This window comes from Telmatherina bonti (assembly GCF_933228915.1).
Source record: "Telmatherina bonti genome assembly, chromosome: 21".
In the NCBI taxonomy this organism is placed as follows: domain Eukaryota; kingdom Metazoa; phylum Chordata; class Actinopteri; order Atheriniformes; family Telmatherinidae; genus Telmatherina; species Telmatherina bonti.
Genome location: NC_136630.1, coordinates 19,380,928 through 19,399,318, shown reverse-complemented (window position 1 = coordinate 19,399,318; position 18,391 = coordinate 19,380,928). Strand labels below are relative to the sequence as shown.

Sequence of the window (18,391 nt, the reverse complement as noted above, 5' to 3'; positions counted from 1 at the left end):
AACAAACAACAAATTAGGCGAATCTATTTGGTCTGATTTCTCCAACACAGTCCCTGGTGGAAGTATAAACACAAACAATTATGTGAACATTTGCTGATGGTCTGTGGGGAAGCAAGGCTTAAGAGGCAAGAGCATTCTCTGCCTTCATTTAATTGTTCACTTATCAAATTTGGTCAAATTTCCCACGTACTCTTCTGCTCCCTTCCTGGCAATGGCTTTTTCTGAAAAGTCTTTGATTAAAACAAATTAAATTGTTATCTCAAGATAACAAATAAATAAACTTGTAGTTGTATTGAACTTACTATCTAAAGATAATGATCAAACAGTAAAACGTGGCCACTTTCCACTTCCGTACGACAAACATATGATTTAAACCATAATTAAATATTAACATTTTTCCTTTTAGTCTTAAGTAAAATATTCAAACTACATTTTTTTAAGGACAAACACGAAAAATTTAAAAATAAAGTTACTGTGAAAAAGTAAATGACAAATCTCCCCTCTGTGTAAAATAGGAAGCTAACTTGCAGTAGAAAACGTCCCAAAATAGGAAAGCAAGCAGATTTGCTTAGTTTACTATTTTGCCTTCATACCAGGAATTTTTTTTTAGCTGTTTTTTGTTAGGTTTTTTTTTTTTTTTTTGTCCTTAATCGTCCAAAACACCACATGTTGCTGAAATGTTACGTTTCACTGGATTTTTTCATTAACAAGTGTGTTGCACAGGTAATCAAAGATGAGGTAAACAAGTGTATCCAGATTATTCCTGTGTTTCTTCTTCATCTTCCTCTCTGTTCATATGATAAATCAGACCAACAAGTCACCAAGGCTTCGCCATAAGTTTTTTCTAGGCTCATTTCCTTTTCTTGTAATTTCCTCTTCAGGCCTTTTATTTTTTGTGTGTCGGTAAAACTGTCAAACATTAACAGTGAAATAATTTGAAGAGCAAGACCACACAGAAATCAGGAAAGATGGTGAAAAGCTTGAGCAGAATATAAACAGGCTGTCACACCGCAATTGATGTGTTAATCCTTTTGTTTCTGGAGCTTTTCCTACTGAGGTTGCTACTTGATGAACTGGCCACTCTCACAGCAACCATCTTCACCTCTTCTTCCTTGTTATCATTTCGGCTCGAGCAGAACCACTTTCTTGAGTTGTAGACAAGCTCTGTACAACTGGAAATAGCTGATATCACTCCAACAGCAAAGTAAAAGCAGAGGAAGACGGTTTTCTCTGTCGGTCGGGAGGGGAAGCAGTCTACTATTTGAGGACAGGGTTTACGTGTGCAGGTATACTCAGGTTTCACCTCAAAGCCATACAAATAGCACTGCCCCACTATGAAACCTATTTCTCCCACTATGCGGAAAATCACATTTGTAATGTAGAGCTTTCGCAAATGGGGGTCTTCAATCTGGTCCTTGCTGTGGCGAAGAGAGGACCCAGAGCGTGTCTTCTTATTATCATGATGTGTGGCATACATGACATAAAGCAGGGAAGGTGTAGCAATCACGACAATGTGGAACACCCAGAATCTGTACTGTGAGATGGGGAACGCCTCATCATAACACACCTGTTTACAGCCGGGCTGGAGGGTGTTGCATGTAAACTCTGATTGCTCGTCCTCAAACAGGTCAGTCGCTATGGTTCCCAGGATCACTATCCGAAACACAAGCATGAGTAAAAGCCAGAAGCGACCAAGCATCGGCAATTGTCCCTGGAGGTTGTCAAAAAATTTATCAAGCATGCTCCATTCAGCCATGGCTTCAAAAGTGTCAGGGGACGGACAGACAGAAATCTGAAGACTGGTCCAACTGTCGCTCAAGGAGAAAAAAACTCTTACTGGGTAAAAAAGAAACTGAAATGTGGTCCTTATATCCAGTTCATGATCATAATGAGACAAAAGTCATCCAAAGATCAAAGTCTAATTCAGGGTTTATTCCCCCTGATGTTGATGACTTGGAAGTAAAAATGAAAATGATGAACACTGAAAGAACAGCTATTAAACCACAACAATTCTGTAACACCGCCTACAATCCACTACTTCAACATATCTGGAGTTTTGCTTCTGGAGCAAGTCACTGACAAAACAGGTTCAGCCTGATGGATCTTAACTACCCTCTGCAGACACAAAAAATATACTTTGATTAATCTGTAAAATCCTCTTTGTCCTGAGATAAAAATGTCAAGATACCTAAGGAAAAAAGGTTGTTCCAGACTGCATGTGAATTTGTCACATTTCAAAGGGTTTAGTGGCAGGAACAATCTGGTTTAAGCTGTACCACCAGTTTTCCTGGTTACATCACATGAACTTGAGAACATGATGAGGCAGAAATTTTATTAATAGCTGCAGTTGACGTTTCAATGAATCACAAGTCTACGGTGTGAGGTTTAAAGTTTAGCTTTGGGCTAATGTACTGTAAAAGCACACGACTAAATAATACAAACTTATCTTTACTCATTGAGGTGAAGGCATTAGGTAGGGAGAGCAGGGTTGGTTGTCACAGCGGTCACATCACAACCATGTTTTAAAAAAAAAGCAGTGCTGAAATTTCCTTCAGAGGTCATGGATTAGCTACATGGTTAAATTAGCATTCTGACCTTTGACACTAAGATTAAAGGACATTTTATGTTTTTGACACTAAAATGTAACTTTTCAGATTTTCTGCATTCTTTTTTAAGTCACTTATGAAGTATTTTAAAAACACTTTTTTTTTTTTTTTTTTAAATTTTATAGAATAAAGGAAGAGCTACAGCAGGATGTTTTTTTTCTTTGCTAGGCTGTTTATGCTTGACCTGCTTAACCTGTAGCTTAACATGCATGTTGGGGATGGTTGTCTCATGTGACACATCAAATACCCTTGAGACAAAAAGAATTTGGGGGGGAAAAAAAGCAGCTAATCAGCAGAGGAAGACAAATCTCGTTCTCTCTTGCTTTTCTAATACTGAAATTAACGTGTAAAAAAAAATAAATAAAAAAAATAAAAAATTTTGCCCTTTCATAATACATGTGTAAGAAAGAAAGACTCTAAAGACCTTCGTTTGAACCGTTTTTCTTTCAGAGGAATTGTATGTTCATGATATGAGAGGCTGAAGCCTCAATTAAGAGTTGTTTCAACTAAAATATTAAATATTTTTAATATAAAGATTGAACTAAAGTATACAATTTTTTAATTACTTAAAAAAAAAAAAAAAAAAAATTTCATTGAAATAGCATTGTGACAACCAACCCCACAATGGGGATAGTTGCCCATGTTGTATTTGGCAGTTCATATCTCTGGAACAGCTTTATATTTAGAAATGAAATGTCCTTTCGCTTTGACATACACATTAGGTTTTCTTTACATATTAAAATTGATCCAACCGGAGCTTAAAATTTGAGAACTGAAGTAAAAAAAGTGTGACAAACACAGCTTTCAGATATCTATAAACATACAAATCTAAAGTTTCTGACAACCAGTTTGTCACATGTCTGCAGTTATTTTCTGAGTAAAACTCCTACCCAAAACCTGATTTTAACCCAGAGGCAAGATGTTTACATAATTGTCAACACAGTGCAAGATCAACACAAACTTTATTGGTAAAAACATTCAAATGAACCGTAGAAATATTTACAAGACAAAAACACAAGCAAATGGATAACAAACACCAATTAAAGAAAGTGTTATTTTGCAACATAAGTTTTTTCTCTCTCCTTTAAAAAAAAAAAAAAAAAAAGGTCCACTTGAATGCAAATACAGCTGTACTAAAAATGTCCTTTAAACAAAACCCTAAAAGCAAAAACACGAGCAATGAGTCAGAGACAAAGGCAACTAAAAATCTTCATCAGAATCTGAATCCAACTTGTATGCAACAGGTTTCCGAGCACGTGAGGGTTTCTCTCGTGGTACCACGGCAACGGGAGCCGATGCCTCTTGGTCTGAAACCTGGAAGCTGTCATCCTCATCCCATTTCTTTGTTTTCTGAAAAGAAAAAAAATTGTGTTTAAAATGCATTCATGGTGACATAAAATCTACATGAACCCAAGTCTTTTCTGAAGTTCAGTGTATAAGACTGACCTTGGTGACAGCACTGGTTTTGGCCTTGAGGCGTGACATGAGGTTGTCTGAGCTGCTGTCAGAGTCATCAATCACAGTCTGTTTCCGTTTCAAAAGAGGTTTTGCCTTCGCAGCTGGAGCCTTTATTTCAGCCTCTGAGTCACTGGAGTCAAATGAGGGAACTTTTTTGGCAGCAGTGTTGGATGAAGGCTTGGGTTTAGAGAGTGCATCCAAAATGGAGGGCTGCTTTGCATCTGGAAGACAAAAACAAAAAAACCCCACATAAATATGCAAAGACTTTCTTTTCCATCATTCTGTAAAGCGTGTAATTTACACGCGCTACTAAGACAAATGAGTAAAAATGAGCAATAATTGTTTAAAAAAAAAAACAGCTTAGTTTATAACTTTGAAACGCTGTACCCTGACTTCTGCAACTAAGCGAATGTTTTATATAAATGACTCGTGCTGGGTATCACCACTAATTTCCCAATTTAAATTTGATCAGATTCTCAACAGCATGATGCGATTGCATTTTTATTAAATCCATTTTGATTTGAAATTGATTTGTTTTTATCTTTGCGACTGGAAAAGGAAACTTGTAATAAAAATAAAATTTAACGACTCAGTTCTGGATTAATTACATTTTAATTGTATCAAAATATTTCTATTTTTTTATTTTAAACTCAGTTCTATAAGCCACAATGAGCGGTGTCCAGTGAGTACCTGTTGTCTTCTTCTTGGCCACAGCTGGTTTCTTTGCAGGAGCAGCTTTCTTAGATGCAGCTTCTTTGGTTTTACTTTGAGCCTTGGATGCAAGGACCTGATCATCAGACGGTGCTGTAAAATTCCACAATGAACAGATGATTAACCTCACAGACCTTTGTCCTAACTGTTCCTCAGCTTATAAAACGACTAACTCATGACAATACTTACAACTGGACTTGGTTTCGGTTTGTTTTTTGAGAGTTGTTTTGCTCTTTGTTACTTTTTTTGGCTCTGGAGCTTTGAGGAGAGGTGCAGGAGAATTCAGGTCGCTATCAGATAGAGTACTGGGCTCTGGGGCAAAGCTTGTATCGTCATCGCTGAGGATGGCGTTCCGTTTAGGAGCGCTTTTCTTCCCCCAGTCATCAAATTCATCTTCACTGTCAGACAAGCTGTACTTTACTGGAGCTTTAAAGAATAGAAAATAAAAAAGGCAGATTTAGCAATAATGTCATTTTAAATGAGTATTTTGTTCAAAGAGGAAGTTCCGACTCATCATGCTAAATGAGAAACCAAACAGCTACTGTCGTGAGAACAGAGCTAATCAGAGTCAGGCAACATGTCGGGGTGTGTTCATCATGTCCCAATCTGATAAACAGAAGAGCTAGAATGTGATCTGGAAAGTGTTTTTCACCTGTGTGAGTGCACAATTTTTACTAGAGGAGTGTGAGTAGTTGATACAAGTCACCTTTAGTTTTGCGTTCTTTTTTCTCCCTGGGGGCAACAACTTCCTCTGCCTCCATTTCATCATCAGACTCACTGGGAGACTCTTCATCTGACCACGGGTTCTTCTTTGGCTTCTTGGCGACAGGCTTGAACTGCAGAGTGGTCTGCTTGCCAGTCTTTGAAGCGTCTGCAGAATTTTTTGAAAGAAAAATAAAAAACACTTTCTTACAGTGGATCTCGGTGAATTATTTCTAAGTTAAATCTACAAATAAACATTTTTAATATTTCGCAGCAAGCTCTGGGTGCATACTTGTATCTATTTTAGGTGTAGCACATTAATACTCAACCCAACCCATTTGAATGTCAGAGCATTTTTCCACTGAAAGCTTTCGGCATGAACACACTCATTGGTTTTATTTCTATCCTGATTGCTTGCCAGCCATCCCCACCCTGCTTCATGTTATGAGGAAGATGTAATGCTGATCAACACTAGATAGGTTGTGAACTTCATTTGAAAGGAGGAAGAAAATCTGGTTCTTAGTTTTTGGAGAATGCTGCTGATAACTAATCTGACACCCACAGGAATTGTGTGTATCATCTTTGTTGGCATATAAGCCCTACATTCTTTACATGCTGAAGTTGAGGCGCATGACACCAACGCTGTAAATCATACTGAATGTGTTAAAAAGATGTTTAATTCAGCAACTGGAGTCTGCTAAACGTATCAAGGAGCTACACAGTTTTAAATGCAGAATAATCCACACAACAGTTGAATATAACAGCGAAGCAGGAACAAACTACAGTTTAATATGGTAAGAGTACAGCATGGTCAAGTCTTCTTATTTCGAAGAGTAAAACTACAAGTACACTGCACAGGGTTGTCACGATACAAAATGGTATTGAAACAGAAATTGGGTATTTCGATACTTTTTGTAAAATGGTAAAACACACTCTAGTGTCAATATTTTCTTCATTTTAAAAAGACAATTTGGGAACAACAAAAGATATAATAAAGAAAAATAATTGGCGTGGGAATTTAAATTTTCTGTCCTTTAGAACAAAGAGAACCAGGTGAACAAAGGACTGGCATTTAAAATAAAACAGTTTAGCATCAAAAACTCCTAGGCTGGCTGGTTTTTTTTTTTATCATCGTTTTTCAGCTTCTTAGCCAACAAATTAAAAGTGTCTACATTTTCCTCTGTCAGTCTAGAAGGGATTCAGTATTTTAATTAACAATGTCATTTTCATTGGAACGCTGTTGCTTTATTTTACTCATTGTTCAACATGGACATAACTAGAAACATAAATCGGATATCTCATCTATTTAAATCAATTAAAATATTGTAGGCCAAGACAATGTTTTTATTTATTCTACCTTAAGCTTTGCCTTAATAGTTTATAATATTGATTAATTGGAAGATTAAATGGCCAATGGGGTGATGTCCTTGTATAAAATCATGTTTGTGCATCTGACTTCACTGTAACATCTGTAAGTTCATTTCTGTGGGCCAATTAACTTATTAAAATATTTTAAGAACGTAATATATCTTTTTATTTTTAAATGCATTTATTAACCATGGACATGTTTTAGCTGTGTATGTAGGTTACTGTAGGTTTATACTGGGCTGGGAGAGGCTCTGCGCCATTTTCTTCCACATAACTGCATTGAACAGGTGAACTACATGATCACCTGTCGGTCCTGACTGAAGTCACTGAAAAAGTTTGCGTGTTGTCCTTTAAATGTTTCATTGAGTTGGAAGCGTTGCTTTCATTTGCAAGACACTCTGTGGCATCGCTGCACTGTGGCGCCTCAGAGTATAGCATCTCACCTTGATTTTTTTGGTTTGAACTCAAAATATTTCCAAACCGTACGGTTTGTTTGCAACGTGACTCTGTTTTTCCTCCAGTGGGAGTCACACTCACTGGCCTTGCAGCACTTAACAGATAAGGCTCCAATTTACCAATTCTTTTGTGTTAAACATTTACAAAGAAAAAAAAAGAAAAAAAAGCACTGTTTGTTTTTAAAAACTGGTATAGCACTGCTTTCGAAGCTCTAGTATTGCAGTACTTTACTGGTACAGGTATACCGTGCAACCCTACTGCACAAATGTCAAAAGTACATCACATGTATTAATCTGACATTTCAGAAACCAAGACATTTTTCCTCACCTTTCTCTTTGGCCTGAGTTTTCGTTTTCTTGCCGAGTCTTGCAGCCAAACCAGTTTCTTCAATTGGCTCAATATTCTCTGCATCTTCTCTGAACTCCATCTTCATCACAACATCTTCACTCTGCATTGAAGAACAAGATGCTGGATTCATCATCATGCGACAGTTGTGATAATCAAAGTTAACATACTACAAGAAACACTGTGCCCTTGATTTGTCGGGTTTGCGTTTAACCACCAATGAGCATCGTACCTTGACCTTCTTGCCCCTTTTGCCTTCGCCTTTCTTTAGATCAGCCTTTCTGTTCGCCTCAGCTTTCATTGTGCTGGTGACGCGTGGAACAACACGGCGGCCCTGTGGGGTGGGCAAAGTCTCCTTCTTCACCTTCATGGCTTTCCCTTTCCCAGCTCCCTTCACAGGAAGAATGGCGTTCTCCTTTTCTTTTGCCTCAAGGCGCTAGATGGGACAAGAAACAAGAAAAGATTCAGAAGAAAAGAACTAGAAAATAAGTACTGCAACAAAGTCTACATCTGACTGCATTCAGAAAAAACACACAACAAGAGGAGATACCTCCAATTCTTCTGAGAAAGCAGCAAGGTCTTCTCTCCACAGGTCTGCTGGAGACTTTTTCTTCAGCGTGTTCAGCTCTGTCAACTACAGCAATTGGATGAGAAGTTTAACAAAAAAAAAAACCAAAAAAAAAAAACCCACCAAACCTTTCCTATAAGTAAGATTGCAGCATATAGCAGATGAAAGTCACCTTAGCATCCCTCTGTTTGCACAGCTCCTCTTTCTTCTCTTTGGTCAAGAACCACATAGGCATACTAAGCAAGTAGTTGTAGTCAGGCCCATTATCATCTTTGTCTGTTTGCTCCTCTTCCTCCTCTTCATCTTCCATTCCCTCTTCATTCTAATATATTGAGCACAAGGCTAAAATGTAAAATTGATTCATAGTATCATATTACAAGGTGTCATTTGATAAAAGAAAAGATCCCACCTTCTCTTGAGCCTGTTTCCAAGCTTTGACTGGGTCAGAGTCGTAGCCCATCTGCTGCAGCATGCGAATGAGTTCCTTTTTGGGCTTGTTTTCTACCAGCAGATAAACAGTATTAATTCAAAGAAAGAGTTATGACCAAGTCCCTACAACCATCCCAAATGTCAAGTGTTATAAAAACTAGCTACCAACCAATGACCAAGGTTCCCTGAATTTTCTCCAGGATGAAGCGGGCCTGGTTTGACAGTTTAGCACCCTCTGCCCCCAGCATGCCAGTCAACCAGTCCTTTCTCAGGACATAGTACTTCATCCTCAGCTCAAAGAAGTCTCTTAAGATATCCTGTATGGACTCGTACTTTTTCAAGCTGCCCACATGGTCAAACAGAACCTGAAAACAAAATAACAGATACAATTGTTGATGATGTTGTAGAGAGAAACTCAGCAATCATCTAATATGATCCTGGTAAGAAGATGTAGTCCTTGTTTTGGACTCATGTGGCAGTACTCACCATAGAATTACAGGTGAGAGGGCTCTGGAGCTTAAAAACTTTATGCAGGCCTGCAGCCTCCGCCTCCCTCAGCTTCTCTTCTGTCATCTTGACCACAAAGCGCACGGTTGTGTCAGTGTGATAGTCCTTGTAGTCAGTGATTAGTGGAGGAGCTTTCTCTGTGCCATTCAGCATCGGCTCCAGAACGTTCTCCTTGTAGGTCTAAATCACAGAAAATCATGCAAGAAAACATATAGAGTTCGTTATTATTGGAGTACTTGAAATAAAATAAAAAAACAAAAAAAAAAACATTTAATTGAAGTCAGGGTTGAGTTTGCTGTTAGAAGTTCCATCCATGTCTCTGAAAGGAAGAAGAACAAGTTCCAATAACTTACCTGAGTCCAGGATTTGACGGGCAATTCAGAGATCTCGATGGTGGTGGAATCAATGATGGCCACTTCTCCACTATTCATGTACTGGTTGTCCATCACCTGATCAATGGTGCCTCTGAAGCCTTTGTAGTTTGGAAGCTATGAGAGAGAGGAAAAAAAAAAAAAGTCTTGTCAACCCGTTCATATGCAAGAAAGCACAAGATGACATTTCAGAAATCCATGTCCTCACCATCGGCAGCGGCTCCTCGCCATTCAGCATCCGGTGGATGTTGCTGATTATCTCACGTATGTCAAAGTTGGGGATCTTGCTGGCCCAGCCTGTGCCGATACCTTCCGAACCGTTCACCAGCACAGTGGGGATGATGGGAATGTACCATTCTGGCTCCACCCGCTGGTTGTCATCGAAGTTGTACTTCAGTAGGTTGTCGTCCACTGGTGGGAAAACAAGACGAGCTAGGGGGCTGAAAGATGGGAACATTCAAAGTCAGTAAGTGAAATTAAAAACCATAAAAATACACCTCCACTCTAAGCCCTGACCAATAAAAACTGCACAGGAGGCGTTTGTTGTGTCAAGTGCTTGTTTTCTACCTGAGCATGGTGAAGATGTATCGAGGACTAGCAGAATCTTTGCCACCATGTAGCCTGGTTCCAAACTGTCCCAGAGGCTGCAGGAGATTCATGTTGTTGCTTCCCACAAAGTTCTGGGCTAAACCAATGATGGTCATCATCAGAGACACCTGAAAAACAATGAGATTAAACCATCGTAATTATTCTCCACAGTGCCAACACTTGTTTAAATAAATAGCTTTCTATGTTTAAAAGCTGTCATAAAACCAACAAAAAGGTTGATGAGTTAATTGTCATTTAAATATTTTGCCTAATTTTTTTATTGTCTGATCTAAATAATAGCTATTGTTTGTTTAAAGTTAAGTTGATAGCAAACAAGTTCAAATAAATACAATGCGAATAAAAATAAATTTATCAACCAACAACTGCTTGTTATCAGCATTCAAACCTTGTTGACATGAGTTCGTTTAGGCTCTCTCACCTCTCCATGGTGGTAGGCCGACATCTCTGCCACTGAACCGGCCAGCTGGGCCACCTTCACCTCCCGCTTGTCATTTCTTTTGAAGCAACAGAACAGCACCTTCCTCTGTCCCGGTTTCAAACCTAAGTCATACAGAAAAAGCACCTTTATGAAACTATTTTATCCAAGTGTGTATTTAAGAGTTTAAAAAAAATAAATAAATAAAATTTCTGAGTGATATCAATCCTTTCACACACCATCAACCAAGCAGGGAATGGACCTCTCATTGTCAGAGTTGGAGAAAAGTACAAGCTCCTTGTTGACAAAGTCATTGTAGGAAAGCGACTTGGTTGATTGACCGTAAAGGTAGTCCTTTAAACAAACAGCAAAATAAGCATCAAAACTTAATAGAATCAACAAATTAATCCATTAAACCACTTAACTGCTAGAGGCATTACCTCAGGAAGGTTGTGCTCCCTGCGTTGCCGTCTGTTGATCATGAAGTTGGTGAGCCACTCTTTTCGCTCTTCCACTTTCTTCTTGCTAAAGGCCTGACCAAAAGGACCAGATTTGAATAAAACACTATAATGACTGGTTACATCCTGGTCACAAAACCAGAGATTCCTACTTAACAGGTGGAAAACATCTTACGAGGGTGATAGCTTCATCGTCTTCAGGTCCTGAGTACTTGAAAGGAATACGGTGTCTCTGCATATCAGAGAAGTACTCCTTGGCTTCCTGAGATGTGCTGGTTCCCAAACCTGGATTGACGAAGACAGAAAAGTTGCCATTTTAATAAAAATACATTACCAAATACATCGTAGCCACTAAGCAGGTATGAGTTGCTTACTTGTCTGATTTTACTACCACACAGGGTTCGGAACAAACCTTTGTAGTATTTGACTTTCCAAGATTTGTGGTTGGACTGGCTCTCCTTCCATGCGTTGAATTCAGGGATGCTGTAGAAAGACAGCTGCGTTTTCTTGTGCGATGCCTAAAGAAAGGAGGACAAAATGCAACATTGTGATGTCAAGTCAAAATAATGTAAAAGCAAAGAAAAAATATTTACATACAGAAAAAGGAATGCAGCTTTCATTTAATTCGGTTGAGCATTATCAGGTTTTGGCAGTAGATGGCGGTATTGTCACAAAATTTGGGCCGTCTGCTTAGAAAACCCAATATGTATCTCTTCTGGAACAGAAAATTACATTTGTTTCACATTATTAATTGTGTTGTTTTACTAGCCAGCTATCAGATAATGTAATTTTGTGGTTAGCTGGCACGGAGCCCAAACTGGCAAACAGCCAAGATAAGATATCTACAGCAGAAGCAAGACTTTTACTGAACCCAAGTACCTTGATGATGGGGGTGATGAACTCTTCCAGGAAGTTATGGCGGAGCAATGATGGCCAGTTGTGGTGGATGAAGTTGATCAGCAGACCCTTAATGTGGGAGCCATCTTGATCCTGTCAGAATGGGGGGGGGGGGGGGGGGGGGGGGGGGGCAGAAGAAAGAATAAAACACACACACACACACACACACACGCACACACACACACACAAACACTAAATTATAGTTTCAGATGGATTCATTTTATGGAGCATCAAATAAATATAAAATTATGTAACAAGTTTAAGATTTCTGTATCTTAAAACTAATGTGACATTTAATTGAGAATAAGCCAGATTTTTATTCCTATAACCACCGTGTTTTGTGCTAGTCCTGAAACCTTTCCGTCTAATGAAGGACTGTGCTGAGCGCCATGCTGGTTAAAATTTAGAGGCTTCGTTCAAGTAGGAAATGATAAATACTTATTCAAACGAGCCCCTCATTTACTCTTGCTCCACATGTGCCTTTCGCCTCTCTGTAGTAAGGTTAGTGTCACATTTATCCAGGTTGTTTTAAAAGTTATGGCTGTGGATTAAATAAATCACCTGATCTGTCATGATCATGATCTTTCCATAACGCAGACTTCTGAGGGATTCCGGGTCACTGTAGTTCTTCTTGTACTGTAGACCGAGGATCTTGATGATGTTGTTAATTTCAGCGTTTTCCATAATCTGCAGAAGAGCACACCATTCATCCTAAATGCTTTTGACAGACATGAAATTAAACATCATTTTCTCTAACCAAACTGTGATTTAATGTGTTTTAGTTTATTAATGGCATGATTATTTATACATATAGCTGTATATGCACACCCTATGCATAGATATTTTACTACTAAGCCGTCGTCTGATGTCAAGGAAAACAAACAAACAAAAAAAAATGCTGTGAAGCCTGACCTGTTTGTGGGAGGCTTCTCGAACATTGAGCATCTTTCCTCGGAGGGGGAACACACCATATCGATCCCTTCCAACCACTCCCAACCCAGACACAGCAAGTGTCTTGGCTGAGTCTCCTTCAGTAAGGATAAGTGTGCAGCCGATGGAGTTCTTCCCACCTGCGAGAAAACCCCGTTAGTAGTGAAAAATGGCTGCTTATTAGAATCTTTCTTCCACTAAAGAATATTAGCAATGTACAATTACCTGCATCATTAGCATCATCCAGCTTTGGCACACCTTTGATTTTTGTGTGCTTAACAGCAGAGCATTTCTTGTTGAGCTGAGACTGAGCTTTGAACTTCACCCAGTTCATAATGCTTTCCACAATTCCACAGCTTGTGGCCTATGAGAACCAGAAGATGAGTGGCAGTTAGAGAAAGCCTAAATGAGTGCACACCCAGTTAATAAAGTGCCATTACTTCATCAGTACCTGCTTAATGAACTTATCACCGAGGGAACAAGTGGACCCAAAGTTCTTCTGCTGCAATGTCATGTTCTCTTTAGTCTGAGAGTCGAAGGTGGGGTTTTCAATCAGGCAGTTAACAAACAGCCACATGTGGTTCTTCACCTACATGGAGATGGGACAGAACATTGTTGACAGAAATGAGTAAACACAGGGATGAGTTGAACTGACTATCTGTTTGGCTCTAGAAGAGGCAATAGTTACTCTACCTGGAAAGGCTTGACAGCTACACCGGCTTTGTTCCTCTTCTTCACCACTTCAATGAGCTTGCTAACCACCTGGTCAGCCACATAATCGACATGCCTGCCTCCCTAAGATTCATAACGCACACAAGATCCCATTTGCAGAATAAATGTTATAAATCTTAATCCCAGTGACACAAAGTGGCTTGGAGAGCAGCCACACTTGTACTTAACAAAAAGCCCCAAAATGCTTTATAGATGTTTTTATATTTAAATTTTAAAAAATGGCTGACAAATCAATAAAGTTAAGACTGGCACAGTATTTTAACAAACTTCTTCAAATCCTAAACAGATCATTGGACATAGAGGTAAAACCAATTACAACTTTATTAATTATTCTGATACACTATACATCCTCCACAATGAGTTTAATACACTGAGACATTACCTTTGTAGTGGCAATGCTGTTTACGAAGCTGACTTGCTGGAAACCTTTCTCGCTCATGGTGAGGCACACCTCCCAGCGCTCATTGACCAGTTCATGCACCACAGTGAGGGGACCCCCCAGCTCATCCACCTTGTCCTTCACGTACATGTCCACGTAGCTACGAAAACCTGCAACCTGGGGTGATTTTGCCTTTATAAGTATTTATAAGTTTAAATTTAGGATTGTTTACAAAACAAAGATGTACAGCAAGGGGGAAGCGATATTGTTGCCCTTATTAGGGGGGTAATTCAAATGAGAAAAACAGCCAATAATAGGAACAATGTTTAATAATTAAACTATTCACACAGTTTGCTTCATGGAAATCAAGGGTCTTTAGACAAAAAAAAGATGAGAAAACACTCCACTAAGAACAAAACATGGCAATATAGTCATGTGAAAAACACAATACAAAGGTAATATATAATAAATTTTCTCTTGAAATCATTAGTATTTAAGTATAATCAAAAACAAAAGCCTCATCTCAAGTCTTTAAACACATTAGAAGAGGAACATAAGTTAGCTAAATTAAAGAACCACAGATGAACTCACCTCAGAAAGTTCAATCTGACATTTCAACTTTAAACAATTTAATTAAGAGAAGAAATTCTTTTGTTGTTAAGCTTTAACATTTAAAAAAAATAGTGTGTTAAAAGTATAACAGTAACATTTACAAGTTTAAGGGGTTTTCAGACAGTTGGCTGAAAATGTGCAAGACAAAAAATTCAAAAAGCATGAAAACTTACTGGTAGTCTTTTGCCATTGAAGAACACCTTCACACCCTTGGTGGATCCTGCAATGTCATAGGCCCTCCTGGTCATCAGAGCTACTGTGTCTTTGTCCAGGATGCTCATCTTAAATTTGGGAAGATCAGGTCTGAAGGTGATGCAAGTGTACTCTTCTCCATCAAAAGGTTTGATGTTGGCATCTCCTGCTCTGCCCATGTTATCATACCAAGTCTGTGGAAAACATGGAAGCACTGTAAACATGGATTTTTCTGTTAATAATAAGAAGAGTCAGAGTGAATCATCCTGCTTTCTACCTGCTTGAAAACCTTCCTTGACTCTTTACAGGCAGTCTCTACGGTGAACTTTGTGCTGAAGATGTTGCAAAGCTTAGCACCATACCCATTACGCCCACCTAAAGAAAAAAATATGGAAGTCAGTTTGCTTTTAGTTTAGACAATGCGATGCATGGCATTACATTTTACAAGGACTTATTTTCACCCAAGCATGGAGTCTATGTAATTATTAATGTAATTATCAGAAATGATCAAAACAGAAAAACAAACAATTGTTTAATTGTGAATACTTTCTCCATGTTAAGCCTTTTTTTTTTTTTTAAAATGGATGTGACTTTGTAACGTTTAGGTTTTAAACATTTAATCAATGAGACAAATACAATCATACTAATGGTCAAAATACCTGAAAGTAGAAAAATATATCTACAGCAAACTAAAACCCTAGACACAGCTGGTCTCACCAGTAACTTTCTTCTCATCATCGTCATAGTTGCTGGAGGTAAGGAGCTGTCCGAAGATGAGAGCAGGCACAAAGACCTTCTCCACCTTGTGCACAACCACAGGAATCCCCTTCCCATTATTCCATACGCTGATGATGTTGTTTTCACTAAGAAAATACACACATTTCACCAACAGCTACTTTGCAATAGATATCCAGTACGTGGGGTTGTACAAGCAAAACAACAATGTGACAGAAATTCAAGATCTTATTCTGAGATGTTTGACATTTACTCACACATCGATGTTGACTTTGATGCAGGACATACTCTTGTCCCTCTGCTTATTGTCAGCTGCATTTACTATTGGGGCAATTTAATAAACAATGTTTCAGTTAAGAACGTGTATTGTTAAACAGCCAAGATTATACATTACAAAAAGTTATGAAAGCCATTTACTCACCGAGGATCTCATCAAAAATCTTGTAAAGCCCAGGCACAAATGTCACATCACGGCAGTTCAGTCCAACATCCTCATCATACACCCACATTTGCTGAAAGAAAAAAACCCAAAAACAAATAATCAGCAAATGATTGCAAACATACTTACAGATTCTAATTTACTGTTCATAAAAAGCTAGTGGTTTCTTACTTGAGTGACAGGCTCTACAGAACCTATGTAGGAATCAGGTCTGAGCAAAATATGCTCCAATTGCGTCTTCTTCTGATAGATCCTCTCCACCGACAGCCGCTTGGGATCTTTCTTCACCTTTCCCAGTGGCTTATTTTCTAAAAAGGCCTGGTAGAAAACAAGTTAATTTTATACTTCAATCAACAAGCAGGACAGAGTGTCCAATGAGAATATTGTAATTTCCCTCTGGGTTTAATGAATGATTTGTCATTTAGTTTCCATTCAATTTCAGAAGCACTGCAAGCTTAGGCTAGTATATATTTTTATTTATTCGGTAAAAAATTTTCCTGGTAAAATGTCACCAAGATTGGCTTTGAGAGCTAAAGTCTCAGGCTCCCGTGCTGCTGAACCAAGATGTTTATTTTTATTTTATATAAAAGGAAGTTCACAATGTGTCCATAAAACCTTTCCACCTAAAGTTGCTACTTAATTCAGACCAAGTTTAGTCAGACAAAAATCCAAAATACATGTTACATTATTTATATTGACATAGGTAGAAATACAGCGCTATGTTAATGCATGTTTGTGTTTTAGAACATGTGGGCATTGATCTAAACTCTGGAAAGACTAAAACGATAATCACGTTTTCGCAAAAGTGCTTGCGTCTCCAAAGTGATGCATTGCAGTACCGAGAGGGGTAAAATAAACAAACATGTGTTTTTGGTAATTACATTTTGAATAACCAATTTGTAAGTCTTATAAATATCATAGCACGAGATTTTCCATGATCATTTTCAATGTAACTGAAGCATGTCGCTAGCAACGTTAACCGTTGATAAAAAAAAAAACGTTTTACAATGTATACCAGGCGAACAGAAGCAAATATCCAAGTGACTGGCAAGTTACCTTCAGCGGTTCAGCCATTCTTCTTTATACTTATTACTTGAAATATAATACAAACTACGTGCAAAATTACACAAACAAGTCCTCGTAAAGCCTCACTATAACTGTCGACCCCAGACCTTTTTGTCGCTGAGGAAATCAAGAACACAGTTTGAACATTCGAAATTTGTTTCGAACTGACTCCCGCCAACTTTTCGACCAATCAGATTGTAGAACTCGTGATACATTTGTCCAATGAGGAACCAAGAACTGCCTTAAGACACGCCTACTTTGAGCTTCACGGCCAATCAGTTTGTCAACATGGGGAAGACTGCCTAAAAAACTAAATACAAGGAATAACGTGGATTCAACTACTTAGCCGAGAGTGCTCCTATACTTTTATTATAAACGAACTAAGAACATGCACGACAGTCGTCTTTATTCTTCATTTCTACTTTTTTAAACCACAGACTATAACGTCAGAAAGCAGACCTCCGGTCTTGCCCTTTCAAAATAAAATATCAGAAGCGCTGCTTATGGTGAACATATATCCTTTACATACATCATACTGCTGCCACCAATTTAGATGGGGGGTTGTTTCTGCGTCTATAATTTTATCATATACAAAATATAGGAATAGGTTCTGCGGAACTGGCATGTCAGCCGACTTTTTCTCTTGCTCTCTACCCTTTGTTTTACCTCTACCCGTCAATGGTTTTACTTTACCACAACCGCCCCAACAGCACATACTTACTCTCTTCCCCTTTCGAAATAAAACATCAGAAACCCTGATTACTGAAGACATCAAATCTTTTACAACTCTATACAATGTAAGAGTTTATCCCCCCCCCAAGAATAACAAATATCGTGAGTTTAAAAAAGGAACTTTCATTACTATACAGTCATATACATTACATTAAACCCGAGACCATGCCGCTTACTATTTCTCCCCGGGTCTGTTTATTCAGTTTTTTTGGGGGTTTTTTTTTGGTCTAAGCCTTATATACAGTCTATGGTCTAAGCTCACCAAAGACCGATTTTATGTTTTTTCTGTAAAGCTTACCATATTATTTAAAGGCTTACATCAGAGAAACTCAGAAAACCCAGTTGTCTACACATAATCGATTTACAGACTGAGCTAAGATACACTTTAAAAACATCTTATCTTAAATTTGTAAACTTAACGCTCATACAGGGTTAGAAAGTAATAAAACACATTTTCAAAATAGCTGGTCAAAAACTAGGAACGTGAAATGTGATGATTTGTTGAAAGGAATGATGAGTAGACTCCCATACTTTTAATTATCTAGAAAGGTGCAAAATCTGAATTACCAGATAGAGTTCTCTTTTTTGTAATGTCATGTTCCCCTTAAATTTAGCTTGATATACCATTTTCCTCCCTTCCCAAATATCCTTATTTAATCCAGCTGCTCTGTTACA

General features: G+C 38.3%; 2 protein-coding genes across 2 annotated transcripts; both read right to left on the bottom strand.

Annotated features, from left to right (window-relative positions):
- Window positions 1-1,003: 1,003 nt before the first annotated feature.
- LOC306771425 (gap junction delta-3 protein-like) lies at window positions 1,004-1,756 on the bottom strand (the record flags this gene model as incomplete). Its single annotated transcript, XM_079260590.1, has 1 exon — window positions 1,004-1,756. One exon carries the CDS (start codon window positions 1,754-1,756, stop codon window positions 1,004-1,006), a length of 753 nt encoding a protein of 250 aa, XP_079116716.1.
- Window positions 1,757-3,806: 2,050 nt separating this feature from the next.
- top2a (DNA topoisomerase II alpha) lies at window positions 3,807-16,993 on the bottom strand (the record flags this gene model as incomplete). The annotated part of the gene is made up of 34 exons (XM_079261474.1): window positions 3,807-3,956; window positions 4,053-4,285; window positions 4,755-4,868; window positions 4,965-5,201; window positions 5,482-5,646; window positions 7,629-7,749; window positions 7,879-8,082; window positions 8,197-8,280; window positions 8,387-8,536; window positions 8,624-8,715; window positions 8,813-9,008; window positions 9,130-9,330; window positions 9,504-9,638; window positions 9,730-9,961; window positions 10,089-10,237; window positions 10,549-10,670; window positions 10,785-10,899; window positions 10,986-11,078; window positions 11,179-11,288; window positions 11,416-11,521; window positions 11,883-11,993; window positions 12,462-12,587; window positions 12,813-12,970; window positions 13,056-13,194; window positions 13,282-13,419; window positions 13,524-13,625; window positions 13,945-14,118; window positions 14,727-14,939; window positions 15,023-15,120; window positions 15,463-15,608; window positions 15,738-15,801; window positions 15,902-15,992; window positions 16,091-16,237; window positions 16,976-16,993. The coding sequence occupies 34 exons, from the start codon at window positions 16,991-16,993 to the stop codon at window positions 3,807-3,809; spliced, it is 4,734 nt and encodes a 1,577-aa protein (XP_079117600.1).
- Window positions 16,994-18,391: the final 1,398 nt, after the last annotated feature.